General features: G+C 36.6%; 1 protein-coding gene across 1 annotated transcript in view; it reads left to right on the top strand.

Annotated features, from left to right (window-relative positions):
• Positions 1 to 20,138, top strand: part of LOC129272051 (E3 ubiquitin-protein ligase HECTD3-like) — a 38,410-nt gene extending 18,272 nt beyond the window's left edge. The window contains exons 12-20 of the mRNA XM_064106236.1: positions 406 to 509; positions 8,828 to 8,950; positions 10,296 to 10,385; positions 12,411 to 12,617; positions 13,042 to 13,171; positions 14,777 to 14,851; positions 15,699 to 15,777; positions 16,903 to 16,971; positions 17,748 to 20,138. Of these exons, the coding sequence (XP_063962306.1) occupies positions 406 to 509; positions 8,828 to 8,950; positions 10,296 to 10,385; positions 12,411 to 12,617; positions 13,042 to 13,171; positions 14,777 to 14,851; positions 15,699 to 15,777; positions 16,903 to 16,971; positions 17,748 to 17,832 (962 nt within the window). The 3' untranslated portion in view covers positions 17,833 to 20,138. The remainder of the gene's footprint in view (positions 1 to 405; positions 510 to 8,827; positions 8,951 to 10,295; positions 10,386 to 12,410; positions 12,618 to 13,041; positions 13,172 to 14,776; positions 14,852 to 15,698; positions 15,778 to 16,902; positions 16,972 to 17,747) is intronic.
• The last annotated feature ends 4,068 nt before the right edge of the window (positions 20,139 to 24,206 follow it).

Below are 24,206 nucleotides of genomic sequence, written 5' to 3'. Positions count from 1 at the left end.
AATCTTTAATCTTTATTTTTTCTTAAAACAAAATTGGCTCAGTTAATTAGTAATTTCATGAAATAATCATCCATTTTGCACATCCAACCCCTATTTTTTACCACTCTTCTATTGGAAAGCAATATATGTCATATAATAATAATAATAACATGCAACATATAGTGCTTAATACAAATTATTCAGAGCACTGGCCGCTGCATATTAACTAGAAAACTAAGACAAATCATTTTATGGAAATTCTACATATAGCGGGTCAGATGTACATGGTTCGCCCAACTTTGTTCTTGCTCCCAATGACAGTCAATGTATATTATACCTCCTGTGTGACAGTATCAAGTTGCTTGTGCTGTGTTGTTTAAGTTATGTTACCTTACACTTGTGATTTTCCTATATCTGTGTGCATAGGAGGAGGATTCCGAGATAGCCTGGCTGATCTTGCAGAAGAACTTTGTCCAACAGGCAAAGATGATCCTATTCCTTTACCTTTCTTTATCAGATCCCCAAATCAGGTAAAAATTGACCTCTCCACCACCTTATTTTGATTTTCCTCTTTGTCATCTTGTTATAGATGGCCAGAATTCAAAGATGTGATTTTAAAGCAGAGGATTTTTGAGGACATTTGAATGTTTTGAAATCACAAATTCCACCATATCACTTATCACAGAAATTAGTACCTCCAACATTGACAATGTATTTGTTTCACCCCACATGGTTTAATCCTACTTTACACACAGCTAGTTTGTCTACTAACCATTTGGTCTAGTTGTCAGTGTGTCTTGCTTTCAGTAAGACTTTAATCATTTTGTCTGATATCCACATGATCTAACACCACTTAGTCTAGATACGGTTAGATGAACTGTTTATGAACCAAAATTTCTTTTGACTATGTAAGAAATAATAAGTAGACAAAGAGGAAATTAGACCAACTGGGCATTAGATGAAATGAGACTGTGACCGATTCTTTCCCGATACCGCGCGTAGATGATTGTATTGACCGTATAGGCAAGGCGAAGTATGTGAGCAAATTCGATCTGCTTAAAGGCTATTGGCAGATTCCGTTGACTAAGAGAGCGCAAGAAATCTCTGCATTTGCTACACCTCAAGGCCTTTTCCATTACACTGTGATGCCATTCGGTATGAAAAATGCGCCGGCTACATTCCAAAGACTTGTGAATAGTCTTGTCTCTGGTCTTGAAGGCTGTGAAGCTTACATAGATGACTTGATTGTGTATAGTGAAGATTGGGAAGTTCATGTACAAAGAATCAGAGATTTGTTCAGGAGATTGTCTGATGCCAAATTGACAGTCAACTTGGCAAAGAGTGAGTTTGGAGGTGCTACTGTTAGTTTATTGGGTCACGTTGTTGGTTCAGGTCATGTTCGACCACTCTCAGCGAAAGTAGAAGCTATTCTGGCGTTCCCGACTCCAACCAACCGGAAGGAACTGATGAGGTTTCTTGGCATGGCAGGCTACTACAGACGATTCTGCCATAACTTCTCTGATGTCGTCGCCCCGCTGACCAATCTACTACGCAAGGAGGTGAAGTTCATCTGGTAAAGTGACTGTCAGAGTGCTTTTGACAAAGTGAAAGCACTCCTATCTACCAATCCTGTACTGGTGGCTCCAGATTTTAGTCAGCCATTCTCTCTGATGGTTGACGCTAGTGATGTGGGTGCCGGAGCTGTTCTTACGCAGAAAGATGAACAGGGGACAGACAGGCCCATATCGTTCTTCTCAAGGAAGTTTTCGAGCAGTCAGAGAAATTATTCCACTGTGGAGAAGGAAACTTTGGCGTTAATCTCTGCACTGCAACACTTCGAAGTGTATGTGAGTGGATCTCAACATGCATTGGACATATGGACAGATCATAATCCTTTGACGTTTCTAAGTAAGATGAAAAACAAAAATCAAAGACTTACAAGGTGGAGTCTACTGCTCCAAGAGTACAACTTGAACATTAGACATCTACCGGGAAAAGACAACATTATTGCAGACACATTGTCGCGAGTGTAAACAAAATCCTAAACTTTGACCAATTTGATAACATGGACTTTGTGTGAACTTTGAACTCTGGACAATTGAAGTTTAACGTCGTGTGTATCAATGTGAAATTCGGACAATGAAAGTTTGATATCATCATGTGAATTTATACCTAAATGCTTACTTGTCATCTCAATTTAATGGATACTCCGGAATGGACTCTTTACCATGTTTGATTTGAAAGTGAACTGAACTTGTGTTTTTTTCTGGATTTCGGCATGCCAACTGTGCTCATGTTTACACTATATCTTGGATCAAGTAATCTGAACCTACTGTGAATCTTCATGAACATTCAATGAACCCTAACTGAAGCGATGATGTTGAACTTCGTTGAACTGAAACTATAATTGGAAGAAGATATTGGAAATCAGAAGTTTGAACTTACATCTTGAATGATTTCTCATATTATTGACTTTTGGACTCAGTGAAGCAATGCTTTTTATATTGCTTTTCTCATCACACTTGGAAGTAATATCATGTATTTTTTATGTTGATTATTCATGTGAAATTTCTTATGACTATGTTTATTACGAACATACATGTATTTCAGAACATGCGTGTACCTTTTGATGAATAAGTTTTACTACATGCATGCGCTATCAATACATGTCTGTTTTACTCATTTCATTATACTATGTTTTATATTATGCTTTTCTTTTGCCAAAGTATGCGAAATTGCTGCACAAAAAGCGTGAAATTGAAAAAGGGCATTTCGATGTGTTTTAATACATTAACTGTGTTTGGTTAAGCGCTATATTCATTGTGATAATGTTCGTTTATATTAACAAGCAAAATTTGAGTTGCGAACATACTTATTGCAATTTCTTTAAAAAATTATAAGCATGTTTTTAAGGAAGGGAGTGTGACGAGATAATAATAGGCTTAAGTCTGGGGAGAGACTAGAAAAAATGTGAACAACGGACTGGTACAATCGGAGTCGTCATGTATATATGTTTGTATATAAACTGTTTTAAACGATTTGACATGGCGTGGCTTGTTGCTTATTCATGAGTGCATGTCTGAATGGAGATTCAGGAGGTTTACGTTGGAGTTAATTGTCCAGGACAGGTAACAGTAACTGAGTAAGAGCTTGTCAGGACCAGCAAACGTAACAGAGACTTATGGGGCGTTGCAAGAAAGTTACGTTGCAATTGATTGCAAATCGACTGCAACTTTGCAGCCGATTCCGATCGACTGCAACTAGCAATCAATCGCCAATTTGCGTTGCAAGAAAAAGGCTTGCGATTGAACGCAAGTTGCAGCTGATCTGCAGACGATTTGCAGATGTAAACAGGGTCTGCAGCACAAGACTAGCCGAAAAAGCAAAATAATGGCTTGCAACAACCCTGTTTGTGGAAGAGAGTAAGTAGAAAATATTCATTTTTCAGACAATTCTTTCTCCATTATGTATGTTTTTAGAGAATTTATATATTTTAGACCTATGCCAGGGAAAAAATTATTTTGAAAAAAGTGAAAATAAATCTTTATCGCCGGTCGAAATTTCACCTTCAACAAATTTTCTACCGTACAATTTCAATCCCAGTCCCACACTTGACTTTTTGTGTCGGTAATGCACGGTTGTATCAACAACACGGCAGGTCATTGCCGGTGCAGTGCTGTTAAAAATCACCCAGAAGCAAGTAAATGTGTAGGCTCTAATTGTGTATGAAACATCGAAAATGACCTTTAAAGATTATTTTTGTTTCTATTTGAAATGATTTTTTAAGTTATATCGGTTTCAACGGCGAATAGCCATCCAGTAAATAGAAATTAAAGACTTCCATTTTTACAGTCTAGACATTTCCAAAAAAAAAGATTCCTCTCCATGTGTCTCTCTTTTTTTAAGAGTCTGTCTAACGTTACCTCGAGCGAAGTTCGTGCAGGCCCTACTCCACTTCACTACCGCTACACTACGCTCCACCTACCCGAAATTTGAGACTGAACTCTATGATCTATCTCAGTGATATTCCGAGTGACAAAGGTGGGATTTTATGGGGGGAAAATATAAAATTCATGCAACATCACGATCTTTAATTTTTTTTAAAAACAATTAGGCCTAACTAATATTCTTACTTACACCAAGTTTCACTTTTCCATGCTTCTATCAGTATCAAAATTGGTGATTTAGAGCCAACATGAAGTTCCTCACACAAATAAATAATTCGCTGCCGTATCGCGCGTGCATGCAAATGCAATGTTTTTCAATCGGCAGCGAATTATTTATACGTGTGAGGAACTTCATGTTGGCTCTAAATCACCCATTTTTAGACTGATAGAAGCATGGAAAAGAAGTGAAACTTGGTGTAAAGTAAGAATATTAAATTCAATTGTTTTTAAAGGTCGTGATGTTGCATGAATTTTATATTTTCCCCCATAAAATCCCACCTTTGTCACTCGGAATATCAGATAGAGTTCACGGTCTCGAAGTTCGGGTAGGTGGAGCGTAGTGTAGCAATAGTGAAGTGGAGTGGAGCCTGCACGAACTTCGCTCGAGGAAGTCTACCGTTAACCTCCCTTTTTATGACTTTCCTTGGGCTTGGCCTGGCCTGGGATAAAGTGAAAATTTTGCTGTTTCGACTTTTGTCTTTGGAGGATTAAAAAAAAACTTATTTATTATTATTTTTTTTTTATTTGGGGGGGGGGGGTTCTCCAGACTCCGTATATCTCGCCAGACAAGAAAAAGAAACAAAGGTATAGGGGGTCTACATGTATTGGGCTACTTTTCAGAATCTATTGTCCACATCTGCCACATTCTTGGGGAAGTTTTGACATTGAATAGGATGTTGCCTGCCCAGGGCTCTTTTTAAATTTCTTACGGGCAGATTGCACAAGAGGTTCTTTGCAAGGACAGTATTTGTGTCGTTGATTTGTAATGATGTGCCGTATGAGTCACATTTTTAATATCCATCTCATATGAATATAAAAAGATATACATGTAAATACATTTATTTTTTAGATTCAATATGTAGATCTACTATGCCGGGGGGAGGTACTTAGATTTGGTTTGGACAAAGGTGTGCGGCTGTAAGTTCAAAACCCGTACCCATATTTACTGGTCATTTTGGCTAAAAAGGTACCGTACCCATTTTTAGGGATTCATTACAGGGGCGGATCCAGGATTTCCAAAAGGGGGGGGGGCACATTTTCGCCTGGAAAAACTTGACAAGCCAAAAAAAAAAAAGGTTATCGCCCAAAATGTAAGGTCATTTTGTATTTGCACCAAAGACATTGGAGTAGAATATGGACCCATATTTAAGGACATTATCTAAAAATTGGGCCATGCTTAGGGATTTTCCAGCATAAAACCATACGCCATGTTTAGGGATTTCTTCAAAAAAGGTGACCCATTCCTGCGGCATATCCCCATATGCCTCATCTCGTGAGTACCCCCCCTCCCTGGGCTACTATGTAGCTGACTCTTGATTTTTATGCAAGCACATGAGGTGCTATATAGATGACAGATTTTTTTTTCACTTTAAATTGTTAAATGGATGATTACAATGCTTTTCCAGGTGCTTTCAGTTAAAGGGTGTCTCATATGGTGCATCATTATTAATATTGAATGCATAATCATGATTTTTTTTTTAAATCCTTTTACATCAAGCACAATACTCGGGGGGGGGGGGGGCATATGGTCCCCCTTGACATTTTTCAGAATAAATCTGCCACTCAAAATTTTATTCTGCACCGCTCAAGTCTCACACAACTTTTGATACTAAATTTGCCATTCCCAGGTACAGGGTCAGGAAATTTTGCAACATTATGTTTGTTTAAGTACATGTCAGACAAAAACATGATTACATGTAAAAAGTCAATATTCATAACTGGGTAATTTTTTTTTATTGTCAATAGTAATTTAATGTCACTGATGAACTTTGTCTTGAAAATAACAATAAAAAATTTTTTTAAGAAGTTAAGAAAAAATATTTAAAAAAAAACATGAATTGAAAGGAATTTATTTTGATACCAGATTTTTTAAAGTAAAGTTGTTAGGATTGCTCTAGAAAGGAATATGTACACCAAAGTTTGGCATTCTATTACGAGCTTTTTTAGTAAATTAAAGCAAAAGGTATGATTTCATAATTTTTTTAATTGCGCCGCCCATGGCTGAGGAACCATAGTGCCCCTCCCCAGGCCAGAAGTGACTTTAATCAAAACACCCTTGGACTACTATAATGATTAACACACTGGCAACTGAGCTTGTATATTAATTTCATGAATATGTTTTATCTCTTTGCTTTTTGCTTTTAATTGCTTACTACAGTTATGACAAAGAAGTCTGGAACCTCAGAACCACCATAACTGTGTCTGCTACAATGTGTGTTCTTGCAACCAGCTGATTGATTCATTTTATCAACTCTTGAATGGTAGGTTACATGTAAACTGTATTATTATTAATAATTCACCATGATCGTAATGCGGATGGGGGTGAAATCTGTACACATTGACCCAAGGATAATGCAAAATGAAAAAGGCTAACAAAAATCTCTATCTTGACTGGACTTCTCAGCAATGAAGACATCCCATTGATGGGGGGAGGGGAGGGGGTGGTTGTGCTCATCCAAGGTGTACTGTATGAAAGTGTGTATTTTGCTTTCATTGATTTAATTTATTGCATATTTTAATTTCCATGATTGTTTTATTTGGGGAAAAACAATAAGTTCACACTTTTTTAGATTACATCATGGCAAATTGCCAATTACTATGGTCTCAGGAGTAAGCCACTATCCCTCTATCATATCATCATTTGGGTGCAAACAAGGCCCTTACCAGCAGACATAGGGGCATTTCTGCACCGATGGGTGCACAAAAATGTTTTGCTAAGGGCGTTCTTGCACTGAAAGGACAAAATTTGAACTCACCCAAGCTATGTATAGTTATGGGCTTGCATTATTTCCCATATTATTATTTTTTTATGAACAGGTTGATTATCAGAACTGAATTCAGAGCTGCTCCTGTCTGTAGTAACATCATTATAAGAGTGGACTTCAGAATGAGGGCGTTGCTTGTTTAAAAACTTCACTCCATGGAGCTCTCCAAATTTATCTCAAATTAGACTGCTTCTGGAAACCAGATTTGTTCCTTCAAGCAGAGACGATTGTGGCTTTCCTGACTGGAATTCTATGGATTCTTCATGCCAACCTTAATGACTGGTCTTCTGCATGAGACACATCAATTTCAAACAAGACATTCTGTGGTGAAACACTTGATGAAGATGATATGAAATTTTTATTTCATATAACTGAATCTCAGAAGTAATTCCTCGAGAGCAAGAAACATTGAAAAATGAAAATAAAAGGTCCATCAATAATGAATGTCTTGAGCAGTGTTCTTTTTTGTGCACAGATCAATGGACCTTTTCAAGTCCAAGCAGGGATGTAGTCAATGCTGACCTCGAGGCAACATTTTGCTGGCCTTGGTCCGAGTCACTGTACAGAATCTATGGGAAGTTCTCTCAAGCTGCCTCATGACTCGGAAGAATCAGCCTCGACCTCATCCCTGTATGCAAGTGTGATATATATCTACGATGCAATCTCATGATTAAAGAGAGAGAAACAAGAGAGCTTCAGATTTTGAAGTGTAGCAATCTCCTGAAATGTATGTTTTATTTGAAAATCAAACTAAAATAACTTAATTGGGCATGTTATTCATTATGATATGTATGAATGAAAGCATTTAAGCAATTTAGTGCTCTTGCAAAACATATTCTGAGTTGTATTTACTGCAAACGCTCAGAAATATTGATAAGCATTTGCCAGTGCATGAAGTGTTTTTAATAAAGAGTGGCTTTTGTGCCTATGGAGAGTTATTATTTCTTCAACATTTCTTCATACAAATTATTTCAGAAATCACAATTTGAATATTCCATGACCTCTGATAACAAGAGCAGAATATTTTTGGTTATTGACACACTTTAAAATGATATTAGGAGAGAATGTACTGAAATTGTGTGAAAATAATGGCATAATTGCTGAAGAGGCCTACAAAGATTGAAAATAACATTATTTCAAGTTTTTCTTGAAAAAAACCCATGGAAAATTGAAAATGGCATAATTTACACAAGTTTTCAAAACAAAATACAAAAAAAAAAAAATTTGCAGAATTTTTAGTACACAAGCCTATGGACAATCAATTGAACGTAAATCGAACGCAAATTTTGCGCATCCTCCAAAATCTTACATAAGTTACGTTCGATTTGCAATCAATTGCAAAGCTTGCGCTTGATCTACGTTCAATTGATCAAACGCAACTTGTTCTTGCAACAGGATTGAACGTAACTTGCGTTCAATTGCAGATTTGCGTTTAATCGGAGGACTTACGCTCAATTTTGGGAGTTGCGTTCGATTTGCGTTCAATCGCAAGTTTCTTGCAACACCCCATTAGACTATTAAAGTGGTTATTTGACCAAGTGTAGATAGACCAAATAGCAAGTACACCAAACGGGTTGAACCCATGTGGTATTAAAATATTTAAAAAATAGACTATCTGCTTGTAGACCAAGTAAATATCACCTGCGTGATCACCCTTGTCTTACCCCTGCCAAACAAAGTTTTATTGGGCCGGTATACAGGAATCAGTGTACGGTCGGGTAGTCAGTCCGTTGCAAATCCTGCAGATCAAAGTACTCCCCCAGTTTTTGGCCAGTGCTAATATTCATCTTGAGGTAAAAATGTGTAAGTTTCATTTTCCAAATGTTCGTGAAACTGCATTGCCATGGTAATTTCAGAGAACAGGTGAATTAATCACCTTCAGTGTTTTTATAGTTTGTGCTCTTTCTTTGAATACAGAACAACGATGATTCCAACATCAACCGTGATGTCTACTTGCCGAACCCATCATGTCGTCAGTTTGCCAAGTATGAATGGATCGGGATGCTGATGGGAGCCTGTCTCAGAAGTAGAGAACACCTTGTAAGAATTTTTTGAATTTAGTTTACTAGTGACTAATGAGTATATGAATGATAAGAACTTCTTTATTTCATCATCCACTGTATGAATATGTCCCCAATTTTTCTTTAATTTCATGCAAGCCAGTTAGTTGCCTCGGCTGTAATCGTATAGTATTATGATTACAGCTAGGGAGATTGATTGGATTGCATATTGCAGTATACTATATTTAGCAGAATAATAATAATAGCTGGATTTATATAGCGCTTTTTGCCTGAGGATACAAAGCGTTGCTATTATTACCCCAGCTATAGCTGTGCTGCCTATATAGGCGCTCATGCATTCAAGGAAATTCTTTTTACCGGGAACCCATTCACCTCACCTGGGTTGAGTGCAGCACAAATTAAGCAAGGAGATTTGTTATACCCTTTTTTCTTTGTTTCAACAAGTGAAATGTGCTCTCCAGAACAGTGGCCTCGTCTTTACATTATCAAGATTTAAAGGTCTAGTCATACCGCCAGAACTTTGCTGGAGCGTTTCTGGAGCAGTGACAAAAATTCATCACCACTCGTTACTGTTCACCACGGTTTTAACAGAAGTTGGCCCCCATTAAGGCAAGGCCGTATACGCTCGGCCACCGTTGATGGTCCCTCCTACCGCTCTGAAAGTTTTAAGCTGCACAAAACATTGCGAGCGGTGAGGAGCGCGCAATTTTCGGCTCTGGCAAAGTTCACCACCGCTCCAACAACGCCAAGTCAAAGTTTGGCACTACTAGAAACAAGTTCGTGGACGCTTGGGTCCCCTAGGCCAACGCTGCTTCGCCAACTTTGCCCGGGCGGTGATTAAAGGTTACACAAACTTTGGTGAAGTGGTTGTAAGCGTTGGTATGGAGGTGTCGGAGCGGGACCAGAATTTGGCTATAAATACAGGGAGAAATGGAAAAGGAGCCCTTTTGGAATCTATCAGAACTTCTATCAAAGCGATCAGTTCAGCTCCGTAGTCAAAAGCGGTATGCCGCTAAACCAACTTTAAATCCCCGCCGAGCCAACGCCTGCATGCGCAGAACGCTGCTCTATCAATGCTCGTGTCCCCGTTACACCAACGCTCGCTACTGCTTGCTACCGTTAAACCAACGCCGGCTTCAACGGTGCACCGCTAAGGCAATGCCCTTGTTTTCAATTTTTTTTCCATTTTGTGCGCGGTGACGAGCGTTGTCAAAATTCGAACCCCTCTCCCTATCGTTCAAGGAACACTCCAACAAAGTTTGGGTGGTGTGACCGGGCCTTTTGCCCAGCTGTAAATATAAGATGAATTTATAAAAGTCAAGATGAACTTTCCCCTTTGAACATATTTTGTTTCATCCAATCAGGTTCTGTCATTACCTGCCTTTGTGTGGAAGCTAATGGGTTATGAACATGTAACTTGGTCTAGAGACTTCAAGACTGTTGATGCAGCTGCCGTAAGTAGTCTTACTGTATGCAGTATCAGTTAAAGAGCAAATGAAAATTTAATTGAAATCGGATTTAAATTAAGAAAATAGTGAATTAAGAAAAAATCTACTTATTTTTCATTTTATCACAAAACAGTGATATGCAAATGAGAGAGCTGATGTCATTCACTCACTATTTGTGAAATTAAGCAAAACTTTGAAATGCCATCATTTTCTTTTTTTACATTTAATTTGATGAAATTATCACTATTAAGCTTGTTTGATTTTCCTGCTTTATTCAAAGCAGTTATTGGGTGTGACTTTTCCAATCACTTTTTATTGCCAAATGTTGCATTAAAAGTTTGTTCATATTTTGTTTGTAAATAGGAAGTTGACATGGAACCGATCAAATATATTCTTGCATCATTTATTAGCTTTTGAAATTAATAGGATTGTTCATGTGATATTTAATTCATGATTTAAGATGATTCAATCTATTTTGGAATGTGCAGATTGCAACACACAAAAAAATAAACACCCCTTTGCCCCATCTTACAAAGAGTTCAATTCAATTTATTTTGCTCAGTATAAATCCCACCGCTGCCACCATTTTGTAGGGCGTGGTTATGCCTAAGACTGCCGCCGCGTATGTTTGTTTGGATTAGCCAGTAGTGTTTAAGAGTTAGAAACATAATAACTAGAAGTTTGATGTAATGTCATCTCTCATCCCTCACAACACATACACACTGATTATAAACTAAACTGAAATGAAGAAACAAAAGTGTAACTAAAATTAATGTTTAAATTTATCATTATCATTTTATTAAATTGTTTAACTAAATATCAACTAAATGTTAACCCTATCATCCCTAGCCTTAAGCCACATCTACATTATAATGTACTTGCCCATTGCAATGGCCACCGCTCTCTCCTCCACCACCATTTGAACAGACGAAGCTCAAAAACAATACAGCACTACATTTTTATATGTCTCCTTCCCAAACTAAAAATAAAAAACTGCCAACGACTACCAAAAAGCATGAGGTCCATGCCCAAACCCTAATATCCCATAATAATTTCTTTGGTTTTCACAGCATCCATCCCATAATAACAGTATAACACTAGTGTATTTCTAAAAACAAGGATACAAGAGAGAGAGAGGGAGAAAAGAGAGGAGAGGGGTAAGGAAGAAAGTGGTCATTGTGCATTAATGCACTACACTGATAGATTTATTGTCCAAAGGGGCATTAGCCTTAACCTCTGATACTTTGATCAAAGACCAGAAGCCTTGGAAGGGACATGAATGAAAAGAAGTAATTTTGCAGATAGTAAAACAATAATGAATGGAAAAGATGCAGTATTACCCCAAAATTCTCAAGCTTACATAAAAACAACAATATAAATAGTACAAACATGAAATAATCAGACATAGATATAAATAAAGTATTATACTGAAAGGGTAGCAGCCAAAAAGAAATTAAACGTATGTACGGCCGACCCAAATAAAATAACATTTATTTGAACAGTTAAAGCAGAAAAAGTGAAAGAATTACCTAACTAACCCAAACAATCAAAATAATAATTAAGTAAAAAATGAATAAGTAGTGATGATTTGGTATTTACAATTCCTCCTATAAAGTACTTGTGTTGCAATTGATTAAAAAATAATTTTTATTTTGACCACTCTGAAATTCCTGTCTTTTAATTACAAAAATATATTACACTTTTTATGTGAATATATTTCAACTCTGTGTAGAATGGGACCCTGGGGAGTGTTTCATCAACATTTTCATCCGACAAGTTGTCAGATCTGACATCTTTCTCTGATGTTGATTGGCTGAGAGGTACTGTTACTATGGTAACTGTCGGATAAAATGGGACTTGTCGGATAAAACGTCTGACAAGTCCTTTCATGAAACGCCCCCCAGGAGTGATGCATTTTTTTCTATTGAAGTTCATAGCAGTGAATAGTTGTAAATATATACTGGTGTTATATTTCCATATGGTGATGTCCTACATGTATATATGACTGTTTATTCTTATTTTTGTACGCAGGTGAAGATGATAGAACTAATAGAATCCATGGACAGAGAAACATTTGAGGCTTCTTTTGCTGGTGAGCTGACTTACACCACTAGTCTTAGTGACCAGACTATTGTACCCCTCAAGGATGGTTGCACTGATACGCAAGTACTGTATGATGACAGGAATGAGTACTGCAGGCTGGTGAAGAAGGCTAGAATGAATGAATGCACAGAACAGGTACATTGTACATACTTACACTTTTTCTTTAGCATATTGCGCCCCATGGCATAAAAATAATTATTATGGTAACTTTGCCACCCAATCGTGACTACAGCAAATGCTAACAACCAATGAAATATCATGGATTTCGTTGAAGTGTCAATAATAACTTTTATGAAATGGGTTCCAGGTTTGGATGTTCAAATTTGATCTAAATCTAACTTCCTTGATTATTTCTTTCCTAGTAACTGATTGTTGGCGTACGATTCAAGCTCTCCTAAACTTGATGATTTTACATCTATATGTCTATCAATATTTCTTTAAATATCTAAATCCTGGTAGATTACTCCGTAAAGTTACAAAATTGTCTCTTGATGGAAAATGTGTCAACTTGCAGCAACCATACAGAAAGTTTGCACCCCCTTCCTCTATGTATTTTCAGGTAGAGTCCCTGAGACAAGGTCTTTTGAAGGTCATCCCTCAAGCTGTCCTTGACCTCCTGACCTGGCAAGAGCTCGAGAGGAAGATCTGCGGAGATCCTATGATCACGGTGGAGGACTTGAAGAAGACTAGTAAGTGTTTCTAACTCAGGGTATGATTCCCCCAGGTTCTGGATTACTTTTTCAATTTTTTTTCAAATTTTGCTATGCCACAATTTCTATTTCTTTGTATTACAATTGTTTGCCATGAAAACTAGAAATTGAAAAATGCTTGTATTCATGTTAATGGTTGGACAATTCCATAAAACAATCAACCTTTTTGTATGTCCAATAGTGCTGTTATTGGTAAGAAAATTCTCTGTCGATATATCGCTAAAAATATCTTACCAATATTGATAACTAAGAACATAATCAATACGCATTTTTATGCATTGATTAGCGATGTCACAATACTAGCGTTGGTCAAAATTTGTATCTGCTACTGTACCAACAACACTGTGAAATCCCCGTTCATCGAATGTAAATGATTACATAACATCTTTTAACAAACATAATTAGCAGAAATACATCCTCACCTTTCACGTTATTAGCATTATTTTAGGGTTGGATGAAGTTTTATTGATAAATTTTGGGGCTTTTTGGACATCATTCTGAGCAGTCAACGATTTTCGCCTGTCTGCCATTTTTATATCTTGCTGTACATCTTCGAACGTAGAGGGCAGCAACACACGGCCGGGTGCTGCTTTCTACGTTAGTTGGTACTTGTTTTTGGTCACTAAATTGAGCTTGCGCTTGTGAATATTTTTTATACGATCGAGTGCAGGCACGATGTTTGGATTGTCATGATTATAGCGAAGTGAGATTGTGTTTTGTGGCTAGTAAGTATTCGTATTTTGTTGAGATTTTGGAGTAATTTCTGTTGCTGTTCTGTGAATTTTGAGGATAAATATATTTCCGTGATTTTCTGTTTGAAAAGCCACTTTCAAAAGGCTGTTTCCGCGAATTCCACCTGATTTTTGCAATTGTAGAAAATCACTGTCATGTCCTTACATAACAGCGGGCATTATCGACACGAGAAAGGTTATTGATATCGCTAAATGGCAAAAGACAAGCGATTATTGACAAGACTAGTGATAAAGAGGTCATCGATAACAGCACTAATGTCCAATCCATTTTCTTCATTACTTTATTTCATGAACCTTTTAAGCCATGATATTTTGAGAGCATTAAAACCTTCCATATCAGGAGACGCTCCCTGGTTTGAAAAAATTTGATGATTATATATTAATTTATAAAGTCTCAGAGGAAGTTATTGCAAAAAAAGAAAAACAAACTCAATTAACACAATGTTTAGTGGCAAAACAAATAAATATTTTTCCATTGCATTGATTGTATCCTCTGTAAATTTTATTATTTATTGTTTATATTATTATTATTTTAATTGGAGCCACTTTTTTGTGAGTTTGTTCTATCTTCTGTTCATGTTGTAGTGTTTTTATGTCATATGTTCAGTTGAAAGGGATATCCGTAGACTGAATAGATTAATTGATTATTTGTGAATTAATGAATGATATTTCAGAATAATGAATAAATTGTTTCACTCCAGGTTTCTATGAAGATATAAAGAAATGAATGATTAATGAATGAACAATATGTTTTATGAATTGTTTAATTTTCAGCTTTATATATATGAAGATATGAATGAATAAATGAATGAAAGTTTTTTTTTCATTTCAGCTTTCTATGAAGATATTGAGGAATTAGACGTCAGGGTCAAGTATCTCTGGGAAGCACTCACTAAATTCACCCATGGTAAGTGACAAATCTATCACTGAGCATTTTCTGTCAGGAAAAGTAAGATAATGACTCTACAGCAAGGCAATTTTCATCTGCTGGTCATGAATATCAATCTTCTCTGGGGATATATATCTGAATGGTGTCAAATCCCCATGAAAACACATGATAATCTTCCCTTAACTCTTAATGTGCCGTTCGTTGTATTCAGCGAGTGCCATATCTTTTTTTCAGTCTATATTTAATTGTTTTATTTATGAAAAAAGGGAATCACTCCTGAGACAATAATGTTAAACCTCTTGACCATAAGCTGAACTGAACAATGGAATCACTCATGCATGCAATGCACTCCTCAAAATGCAATAGGCATAACAATAGCTGTATGACTATCGCACGAAAATGTGTTCGTGGCACTCCAGTGGATGCACAGATATGTGTTCATGGCACGTTAAGGGTTAACAGAATAATTACAATCAATTGCCAATGCCATCTAGATTCAAGTTGATTCCTATCGATACCCAGTGCTATATGTTGCAATTTAAGTATCCAAGTGTGTTTTCAAAGACTTGAAAATACTATTCAATTTTTTTCAGCTAGTTACAGTTTAACCCCTTAAAATCTGGGCTCAGATTCTCAAACATCCATCTCAAAGTTCTTTGAGACAAAAAATATCTTAAGGACCCAATTTAAATCAAGAACCCATCCGGACCACAGCTGCAGCCAATTTGAACCCATTTCCAAATCCATGCAACTTAGAGTGTATCATTCAAACCACTTGCAAATAGCAATACAGACAATTAAGACTGTAGACAAATTGGTATCTGGTTTAGCTTCTTTTTTTTTCTTTGAACTTTGACCTTTGCAGAGGATAGAAGTCGTTTCCTGAGGTTTGTGACTGGTCGTAGACGCCTTCCTGCTCCTCTCTATATATGTCCAGATAGAGGGTAAGTTTATCATATAGTTCATTTTTTGGTGTGTTTTTTTTTAAGTTCAGATGGGTTGCTGTATTAGAAAGTTATGAAAAAGCAAAGTATTATTATAATTATTTGTTGCTGTATTAGAAAGCTATGAAAAAGCAAAGTATTATTATTATTTGTTTTGGCGTCACCTGTGCCTGGGAGGCGAAAAGTGAACTGAATCACTGTGACCCGCAGGTCTCTCCTCCCGATATAACTGATTGGGGGGAGTGCAGGTGGACCACTACACCAGGGTTTCCCCCTACTCTTATACCAATAGTGCAGTGGGTTCTTAACGTGCAAAGGTGGCGACTCTCCTGTGCACGGGGCCTCCATTTAACGTCCTTACCGAGGGATGGAGTGTTTTCCAGTATGTCACAACACCCACACCAGATTTCAACACTGTACTTGAAATCACCCATTGATTAGCCCGGAAAATGGGCTTCATAGTACTTCTCAACAGCTGGAATTCTATGATGTCATCATATGTCAATGGAGTTGAGATTATGTGCGTTTGGACGTGAAGGAGACTTTTTTCTTGTTTTCCATATTACAAATTTTACATTTTTAAAAACACTATGGACAGAAAAAATACAATGATTTGATAGGTTGATAAAACCTACAAATTGAGAACTACTTTTTGGCCATTTTGTATTTCCTGCTTATTTGGGGCAGCTTTGCACCTTAGTATTTTCTTCAGATCGTATTCAAGTGGAAGTGAGAGTCGAACAAATAAATCACAAAAAACATGGTCTGTGCCCCTTCTTTTTGCAATTGATCCAATTAAATACTGCTATGAAAAGCCAGCGACCCTTACATCTAAAATACATACTTCTAGCCAAACTGTTTTCTAAATGTGATGTATACTCATCCACACATCATTGTATATGTATGCTTCTCTTTGTTTACAATAGGAGATTGTGCAAATTTCCTGCATGAAAATTTATGACATGAATGGCTTTCCATAGTTGAGATTGAGTGGATCAATTGTATGGAGCTCAATGTAAGATGGAACCCTGGTGTGCACCGATTGTAATCCACTTCCCATTTAAGCTCAATACAGACTAACTTTAACTTATCATCTGATTTTTTTTCTTTTCATTCTTTTTTTAGAGACAAGGTTGATGCCTTACCCGAGTCATCTACATGCTCCAACACCTTGTTCTTACCAGTATATTCAAGGTAACTTTTCTCTCTATAGAACTTTCATTATTTTATTGTAATCTCATTAATTTCATTGTTTCGTTTCATTTCAAATTCAATTTAATAATGGTCTTTATTGATATAGAAACATATAAGAAATATCAGCAATAGCACATAAACAGCCATCTGGAGGATTCTTGTTTACAAGTTTGTAGCCACAATATTTACATTGAATGCTAAAAATTTGAAGAAAAAATATAATACCCAAATTTTGGTAAGAATCAGATATACAAGATAGATAAAAGTTAACAATAACTGCATGTAACATTCATGACAGCTGACTTTGGAGAGGAGGCTAGAAATTGGTGTGTAATTGATATGATGAAAAAAGTAAGACATTGCATTTGCTTTTGGAAAACTTAGATGCACATACATTTAGTTTGTCCTGGAATTACTCTTCCAAGGTCTTCGGGTGGGAGAAGGGCTGATAAGAAAAGTACATTGGGAATGATAATCTCCACCATCATCATCATAAGCAGTGAATATTTCATAAAATACACTGGTAGATAAGCTGTTTAATGTCATGGCTACTTAGCTTCTTTCTTCCTTGCTAGTTTCTTCAGTAAAAAATGTTACAAAAATGTTTCTCTCAGGAATACTACACACAAGAATCAAATTCAAGTTCCTAATACTGATGATAGAACTGTGGTTAGGTTGAAATTCGAGTTTCATTTTTAATTTTTTAGTTACATTTTTGCATTTTTTGCTATATTTGTATCGTGTTAACATATTCCTCTTTCTTTATATCATTGCAGTGCAAAGATCACAGAGGAGAAGCTGAGGTATGCTGCGTATAATTGTGTTGCCATTGACACAGATATGAGTCCTTGGGATGAGTGAGAGGACACGGATATGAGTTTGTGGGACCGAAGACTGATTTCTCCGCAGAGCACCAGTGACTATGACGGAGATAAAATTGGGTCAACTGGATGCAGAAATTAGTGTGTGGGATCAGAGACTGATTTCCCCGCAGAGTGCAAGTGACTCTAAACTGAGATCATATTGGGTCAACTGGACGCAGAAGTGAGTTTGTGAATCCAGAATCTGATTTTCCTGCAGAGCACCAGTGACCATGAGTTAGATCACATGGGTAAACTGGACACAGAAATGAGTATGTGGGACCAGAGACCGATTATATCTCCAGTTGTTCCGTCATCTCAGTTTGTATAGGATCTGCATGTCTGTTCACGTACAAGGCTTTCACATGCCAGGTTCTTCGGAGAGGGCGTAAAGCCGTTGACCTCTGGTTGCTCTCCTAGATGTATTAATGCTTTCTTGGCAGTCAGATGAAACAAACAACGTACCTACTATCATTACTTAGATGGGTAAATTCCTGGGCCATTCATTTTGGCTGTAGCTTGCCATTGAATGACACATGGAACATCCCTCAAGTTCTTTTAAGACCCTTCAGAGGTCAAGCAGACACTATATATGTGTTGTATGAAACTTTTTACCATAAAAACTCTAAATAAACTTGAATTCTTGTGGTTACTACAATTCTGCTTCAGTCTTTGACACCAAAAAAAAAACTGGTAGAGAAATAAACATATGTTTTCCCTGTGAAAACTTGTATGAACATTGCCCAGCTAGGTTGTGACATTCTTTCCTGCATAAATGCAGATTTTGAGGCTTTAGACATCTCAGACAGGCCCTTTTAGGGTATAATGCAATCTAAAAGATTTTGAGACAACATCCTTCTAGTGTTCAAGTGAGAATGATATCATTCATTATTATCAACTAGGGCATTTTAACAGTGTATTGAAAATGTTAATTTTGGTCCGCATGATTTGCACAAAATTCCAAAGGCTGACAAATCCCCATAGGTGTACAGTATGTACAAAACTTGATGTGTAATATTGTGCCATATTGCATAGACTAATGATTGAAATAATTGAAAGGTAATATTAATTTGATTGGATGTATTTTCTTTGTGGGGTACCAGAAATACATGTATTCCATTCATCAGGGGCAATATTGCACTCATCTGCAATTCATGCAATATTGGCTCCAATTCTATTTTGTCAATGGTAGAATTATTTGGTAGTAGATCATTTTTGTCTGGAATGATATTTTATTTTTATACAGTTTTTTCTATGGTCCATGCCAAAAACAGTAATCAATATATTGTATTCGTTGATGTTCTGAAAAATGTTTTTTATAAGAATAATATTATTGCAGAAGAAAACAATAAAGCAAACCAAACTTGTGGCATATTTATGGTATCTCATTCTACATGTAAGTCATCAGGGCCCCGTTGCATAAAAGTCACTATTATAGTAACTTTGCCATCCACTGGTATCTACCATGGTAACGATGATCAACGGCCAATCAGAATCAAGGAATTTGGGGAAGTTACCATTGCATTGCAAAGTTACCATAATGGTAGATTTTTTGCAACAGGGCCTTGACATGATAATTAATTAGCTTAATGCATTATTACACAGGCATTAACAAATCTCACACTCACAAAATGCAACATGAGAATGATATGATTGTATGGCATCGATCATGTTATTGACTACTGACATGAGATGTTTTGTTTTTCAATGCTCAATACATGTAGATACATATGAGATTTGATTGCTAACATTTCTCTTGTTTCAGAGAAAAAAAGTGGAGAGAATGTATACATTGCAAACTTTGAAATCTTGATGTGTAACATTTCTGTATACCATTTCCGATTAATAATGATACAAGAATATAGTGAGGTTAACTTATATCGCTATTAATTATAATTCATGTATCCCTTTTAATTTATTGGGTTTTTCTATCTTTCTGCCCTAGTTATAATATATTCTTCTGCCCTGAAATACTTTATCTGGACAAAATGTACTTTTGCCAGCATGCACAAATACACTATTTTTAACATTAACAAAGGTAGTGGCCATAAACATATTTGTATGTTTTGTTGATTCTGACTAATTTATTGTTACATTCTAAAACTACTTTTTAATTGGAAATTTAATTTTTAATATTACTAGTATGACAAGATTTTGTTATATTTTTTTCAGATTCCTATCATGTATGGATATCATGTGAGGGGAAGTGTATTTATTTTGCTCTGGCAGAATTTGTCATTTGTGCATCTTACATTTATACTATGGATGCTGATGTAATTCAATTAATAAAATAATATCTGTAAATGATTTTGATGTTAGAAGTCTTTCTTTTCTTCATTTTAAGTGGGGTATCGATTTAGTGAGAGGCACTGGGGTAGTTGTCCTATGCTCCAATTCCAGGGGATCCAATAAAGTAAAAGAAATGGGGGCGTAAAAAGGGCAGAAAAGGAAGAAGTGATGAGCAACCAAAAGAAGCACATTGAATGATGGAGGGGTGTGATTTTAGTGCTTCATGTAGCTCCTGCCTTATGTTGGAAGGGGCAACTGGTGCTTGTTTTCATAGATATCCCACCACTTTCAATGTCAAATTCAGTTTACTCTGCCTAAATCGACCTGCGCAATTTTTTAGACCTGAATTAATATTTTTAAAAATTTGTTATACCTATTTTAGGTCAAATTTCTCATAAGTTGAACAGATTTATGTGGTCCCACTAGATTGACTTAAGCAGAGTTACCTGGGGCCTATTGCATAAAACTTTTGCCATAAAAAAACTGGCAAACAGACAAAAACTCTGTTTTTCTTTTATGCAACATGCTCCAGAGTTTCCCCTGTGCCTTTCTAATCAATCCTTCTTTTCCCTCAATCCCTTTACTTTCTCTCCTACCATTCACTTTCTCTCCCTCCTCCACTTCCTTTCCCAATCCCTCTTTTCTCTTCTTTTTTTCATTTTCTCTCCCTATCCTTCATCTTTCTCTTTCCTTCCTTTCCTCTTCTCTCCTTCCCTTCCTCTCTTTTCTCTCCTTCCCTTCATTTTCTCTCCCTCCTTCATCTCTCAATCTGTCACTTTCTCTTTCCTCCCTTCCTCTTCTCTTTCCTCTCCCCCACCCCTATTTTCTTTATTGCTCTCCCCTTCCCCTTTTCTTTCACTTTCACTCACTCCTTTCCCATTTTTTTCATTCCCTTCAAATCTCCCTCTTCCCCTTGCCCCTTTTCCATCTCTGTCTCTCCACACTAGCCATTTTTTACATTACTATAAACTATATGTACATTTCTTCTTCATTACACCACAAAGAATAAAAACATGAATATACATAGTATTTCATCATAACATTTTTTTAATTCAAATAAATTTGAAGGCAATACAGTCTCATGTCAAAAATACTTCACATAATTTCAGTCATATTGCATTACATAGAGCAGAAGTAAAACAATTTTATCGACCATCTTCATGAATAAAAATGTGACAAGCCATTCCATCCGAAGTCCAAATTAGAGATACATGTAGTTAAACATACTCAGGGCAGGCTAAAAGTACAGTTTTTATATTTCACAATTGTTCAGAGACATCATGGCACAAAGTTTTTCTCAATAAAATATGATTTACCCCCCCCCCAAAAAAAAAAAAAAAAAAAAATAGATCAAATGACTATGAGTCTCTGTGTATGGTGGTTTACACTGTCAAAGATGGAAAACTGGCAGAACTAATTTTTTTAATCGAAATGCACTACTTCTTCATATTGTTGAATCCTGAAGCAGATGAGGAGTACACTCACACTGTTTCTCAGCATATAGGAGAAACAGCTGCTAAATTTGTTCAGCATTGTGAAGCTCAAAAGGAAATTGTTATGAAGGTAAATAAGAAAATAACATTAATAAAACATCGCTTTCCAACTATGTTTGATACATCGTGAGACAACTGGTTATTTCTTCAACTCAATCTTTCACCACGATGAACCTCTTCCACACCAATAACATTAATAATTTCAACTTTAATGTATTTATTGAAGAATACATGTATATCCTTCGACTCGATGAAGCCATCCAGAAACAAGACCAGCAGAGGGCTGCTGCCGATGCCGAACAAGAAAGGGTTTTGGATATGGCACTCGATCTCGATCAAGACGACCACAACAAATTTTTCATGACAATAACCTGGATCTTACTCAAGCTTTTAGCGATAATGGATTATAAGCAGCTGTTTCATAGATGTTTTCGCATGTGCTGATTGGCAGAAACTAATTGGCTTGTTGTCACGTGACTTCATTCTGATTGGTCCGCAACAGGAATTCCCCCTCTCATTGGCTATTTATATTCCGAACCGGGCATCCTGGGAGCGGATGGGTATGCCTATTAAATGACTCGTTTTCAAAAGCATGATCATCAGCGTTTCAGCATTCTTCATCCTCTTTCATAATACTACTACTTAATTGCTCAACAATGCTCATCATGAGTGGCTCTGGCTAAATGGAGAGGCGTCCAGGAACCTGTTGTCAGGAGTCGAATAACGAAGAGTGGGGAGTTGACAGAAGGAATGGAGGTGTCTGTCAACTGTAAGAGGTGTCATCATAAAAACGAGAATAATATAAATTAGTTCACTAGACACATATGTTGAGGTACATGTATAGAAAAGGCTGAAATTTTCCTCCATTGCCATAATATATTGCATAATTGAATATCAGGGCAACAAGAAATGAGACTTTCTAGTCTATGCTCTGTAGAATGATGGGTTCTTAATCATGCAATAAAATTATTTATAAACAGCTGACTGCGAATAAGAAGCAAGCTACCGCTCTCTGAAGTAGTGAAGGTTATTTGTGTACATCTATGTTAGCTACTACTGCATATTTCACTGGAGAAACATGGATTCAGAAACTAGTGGGAAATTCCAACAAACGACCAAACATGTTTGTCAAATATGATAAGAACACCTGGGACTGGGAAATTGCAGGTAATAGATGCAGGAGCAACAATGCAGTTTTAGTGGAAAACATGAGGCTGCGATGGGGGAATATGATGAAATAATATCTGCATGTTCTTTGACTCCCTTGTACCCTTATACTGAAAAAAATATATATATATAGATTAGGAATAGCACTAATACACTCAATCTAGACAGATGAGAGTAAGCATTTGAAAGATTTGTGTGTGTTTTTCCTAAAATGTGAATGTTGAGTATGATATTCATTGCACCATGGTACTACATAATGACTGTTATAACATGATATGCTATTTTGTCTTTATGTTTCATTTCGCGATGCAATAACAACATCAATAAAGTGTGTGTGTGTGGTTGTGACTCCCATGGAGTGATTACATGCTTTACCTGTCATACACTTTATCTGAGAGACTTTCACCTAACCAAGATACAACTCACAAGAAATAATACAATGTCAATTTTCTGGGAGTTGGAAAACTTCTATGCTTTATCTGCCATTTACTTATTTCTTCTTTTTTGGGGTAATGCATCGTAAGACATTTAAAACTGACCTTATTGAAATATTTATTCCGTTTCATTATTTTTTAGGGTTCTAGGCGTTAGCATTGTACCTCGTCTCGACAAAAAATTATATTATAACTTTTAGAAATGTATTAATGCTTAACTTTTGAAAATTAATATTTTTAAATATGTCTTGTAAATGGCATGTATCTGGAAAGAGATGAGTAAATGGATGCGAAAGCTAGATCACGATCACAAGTAAATTACACTGAAGTATTGGTAACAGTGATTATTGAATACATCATGGAAGAAAGTACACGCTGCACTGCCAAAAACAAGCAGAAACTGCATGGTCATAGACAAGATGCTAGGAGAATTGATACAAAAAGCAAAAATAAGTAATTTCAGAAAATCTATGATGATCTTGGTTCTGCATTTGTCAGAGCTGAAATAAAGAGACGCCAAGAGAATTATTCTTTGACCGAGGAGATGAGGATTGTGTGCAATTTTGTGAGGATGAAAACTGATAACCTTTTTGGAAAGGGTCAGCATCCAGGGCAGAAGGCATCGTGTAGTGGCCCCGTTTGCACTGCCACTTCATTAGGCGTTGGGGATCTCGGGGTGCTTTTTCCCGGCAGCCTGATGCACTGATTTGTATACCCGTTAATTTGGATTGCTTTTCTGCGATAGTTTTATTATTGATTTGTTGTTACTATTATTATTGTGTTGATGATTGTGTGGTGATTGTATTGTGAGTGTGATACTGGTAGGGTGTGTTTAGATTTATTTGTAACCAGTGACTCGATCAATAGTCTCCGGTTAACCTCAGCCTGCAGTTGAGGCTGTCAAGTGCGGGTACCTGTTGATTTATCTTGAACTTGACATAGTTTTAGGCATAGTCTGACAATTCAGACCCGTGTCCCGGTTTAACTGGTGC

This window comes from Lytechinus pictus, chromosome 11 (genome assembly GCF_037042905.1).
Source record: "Lytechinus pictus isolate F3 Inbred chromosome 11, Lp3.0, whole genome shotgun sequence".
Taxonomy (NCBI): Eukaryota; Metazoa; Echinodermata; class Echinoidea; order Temnopleuroida; family Toxopneustidae; genus Lytechinus; species Lytechinus pictus.
Note: the sequence above shows the minus strand (reverse complement) of the source record. Positions and strands in the feature narration are given on the sequence as shown.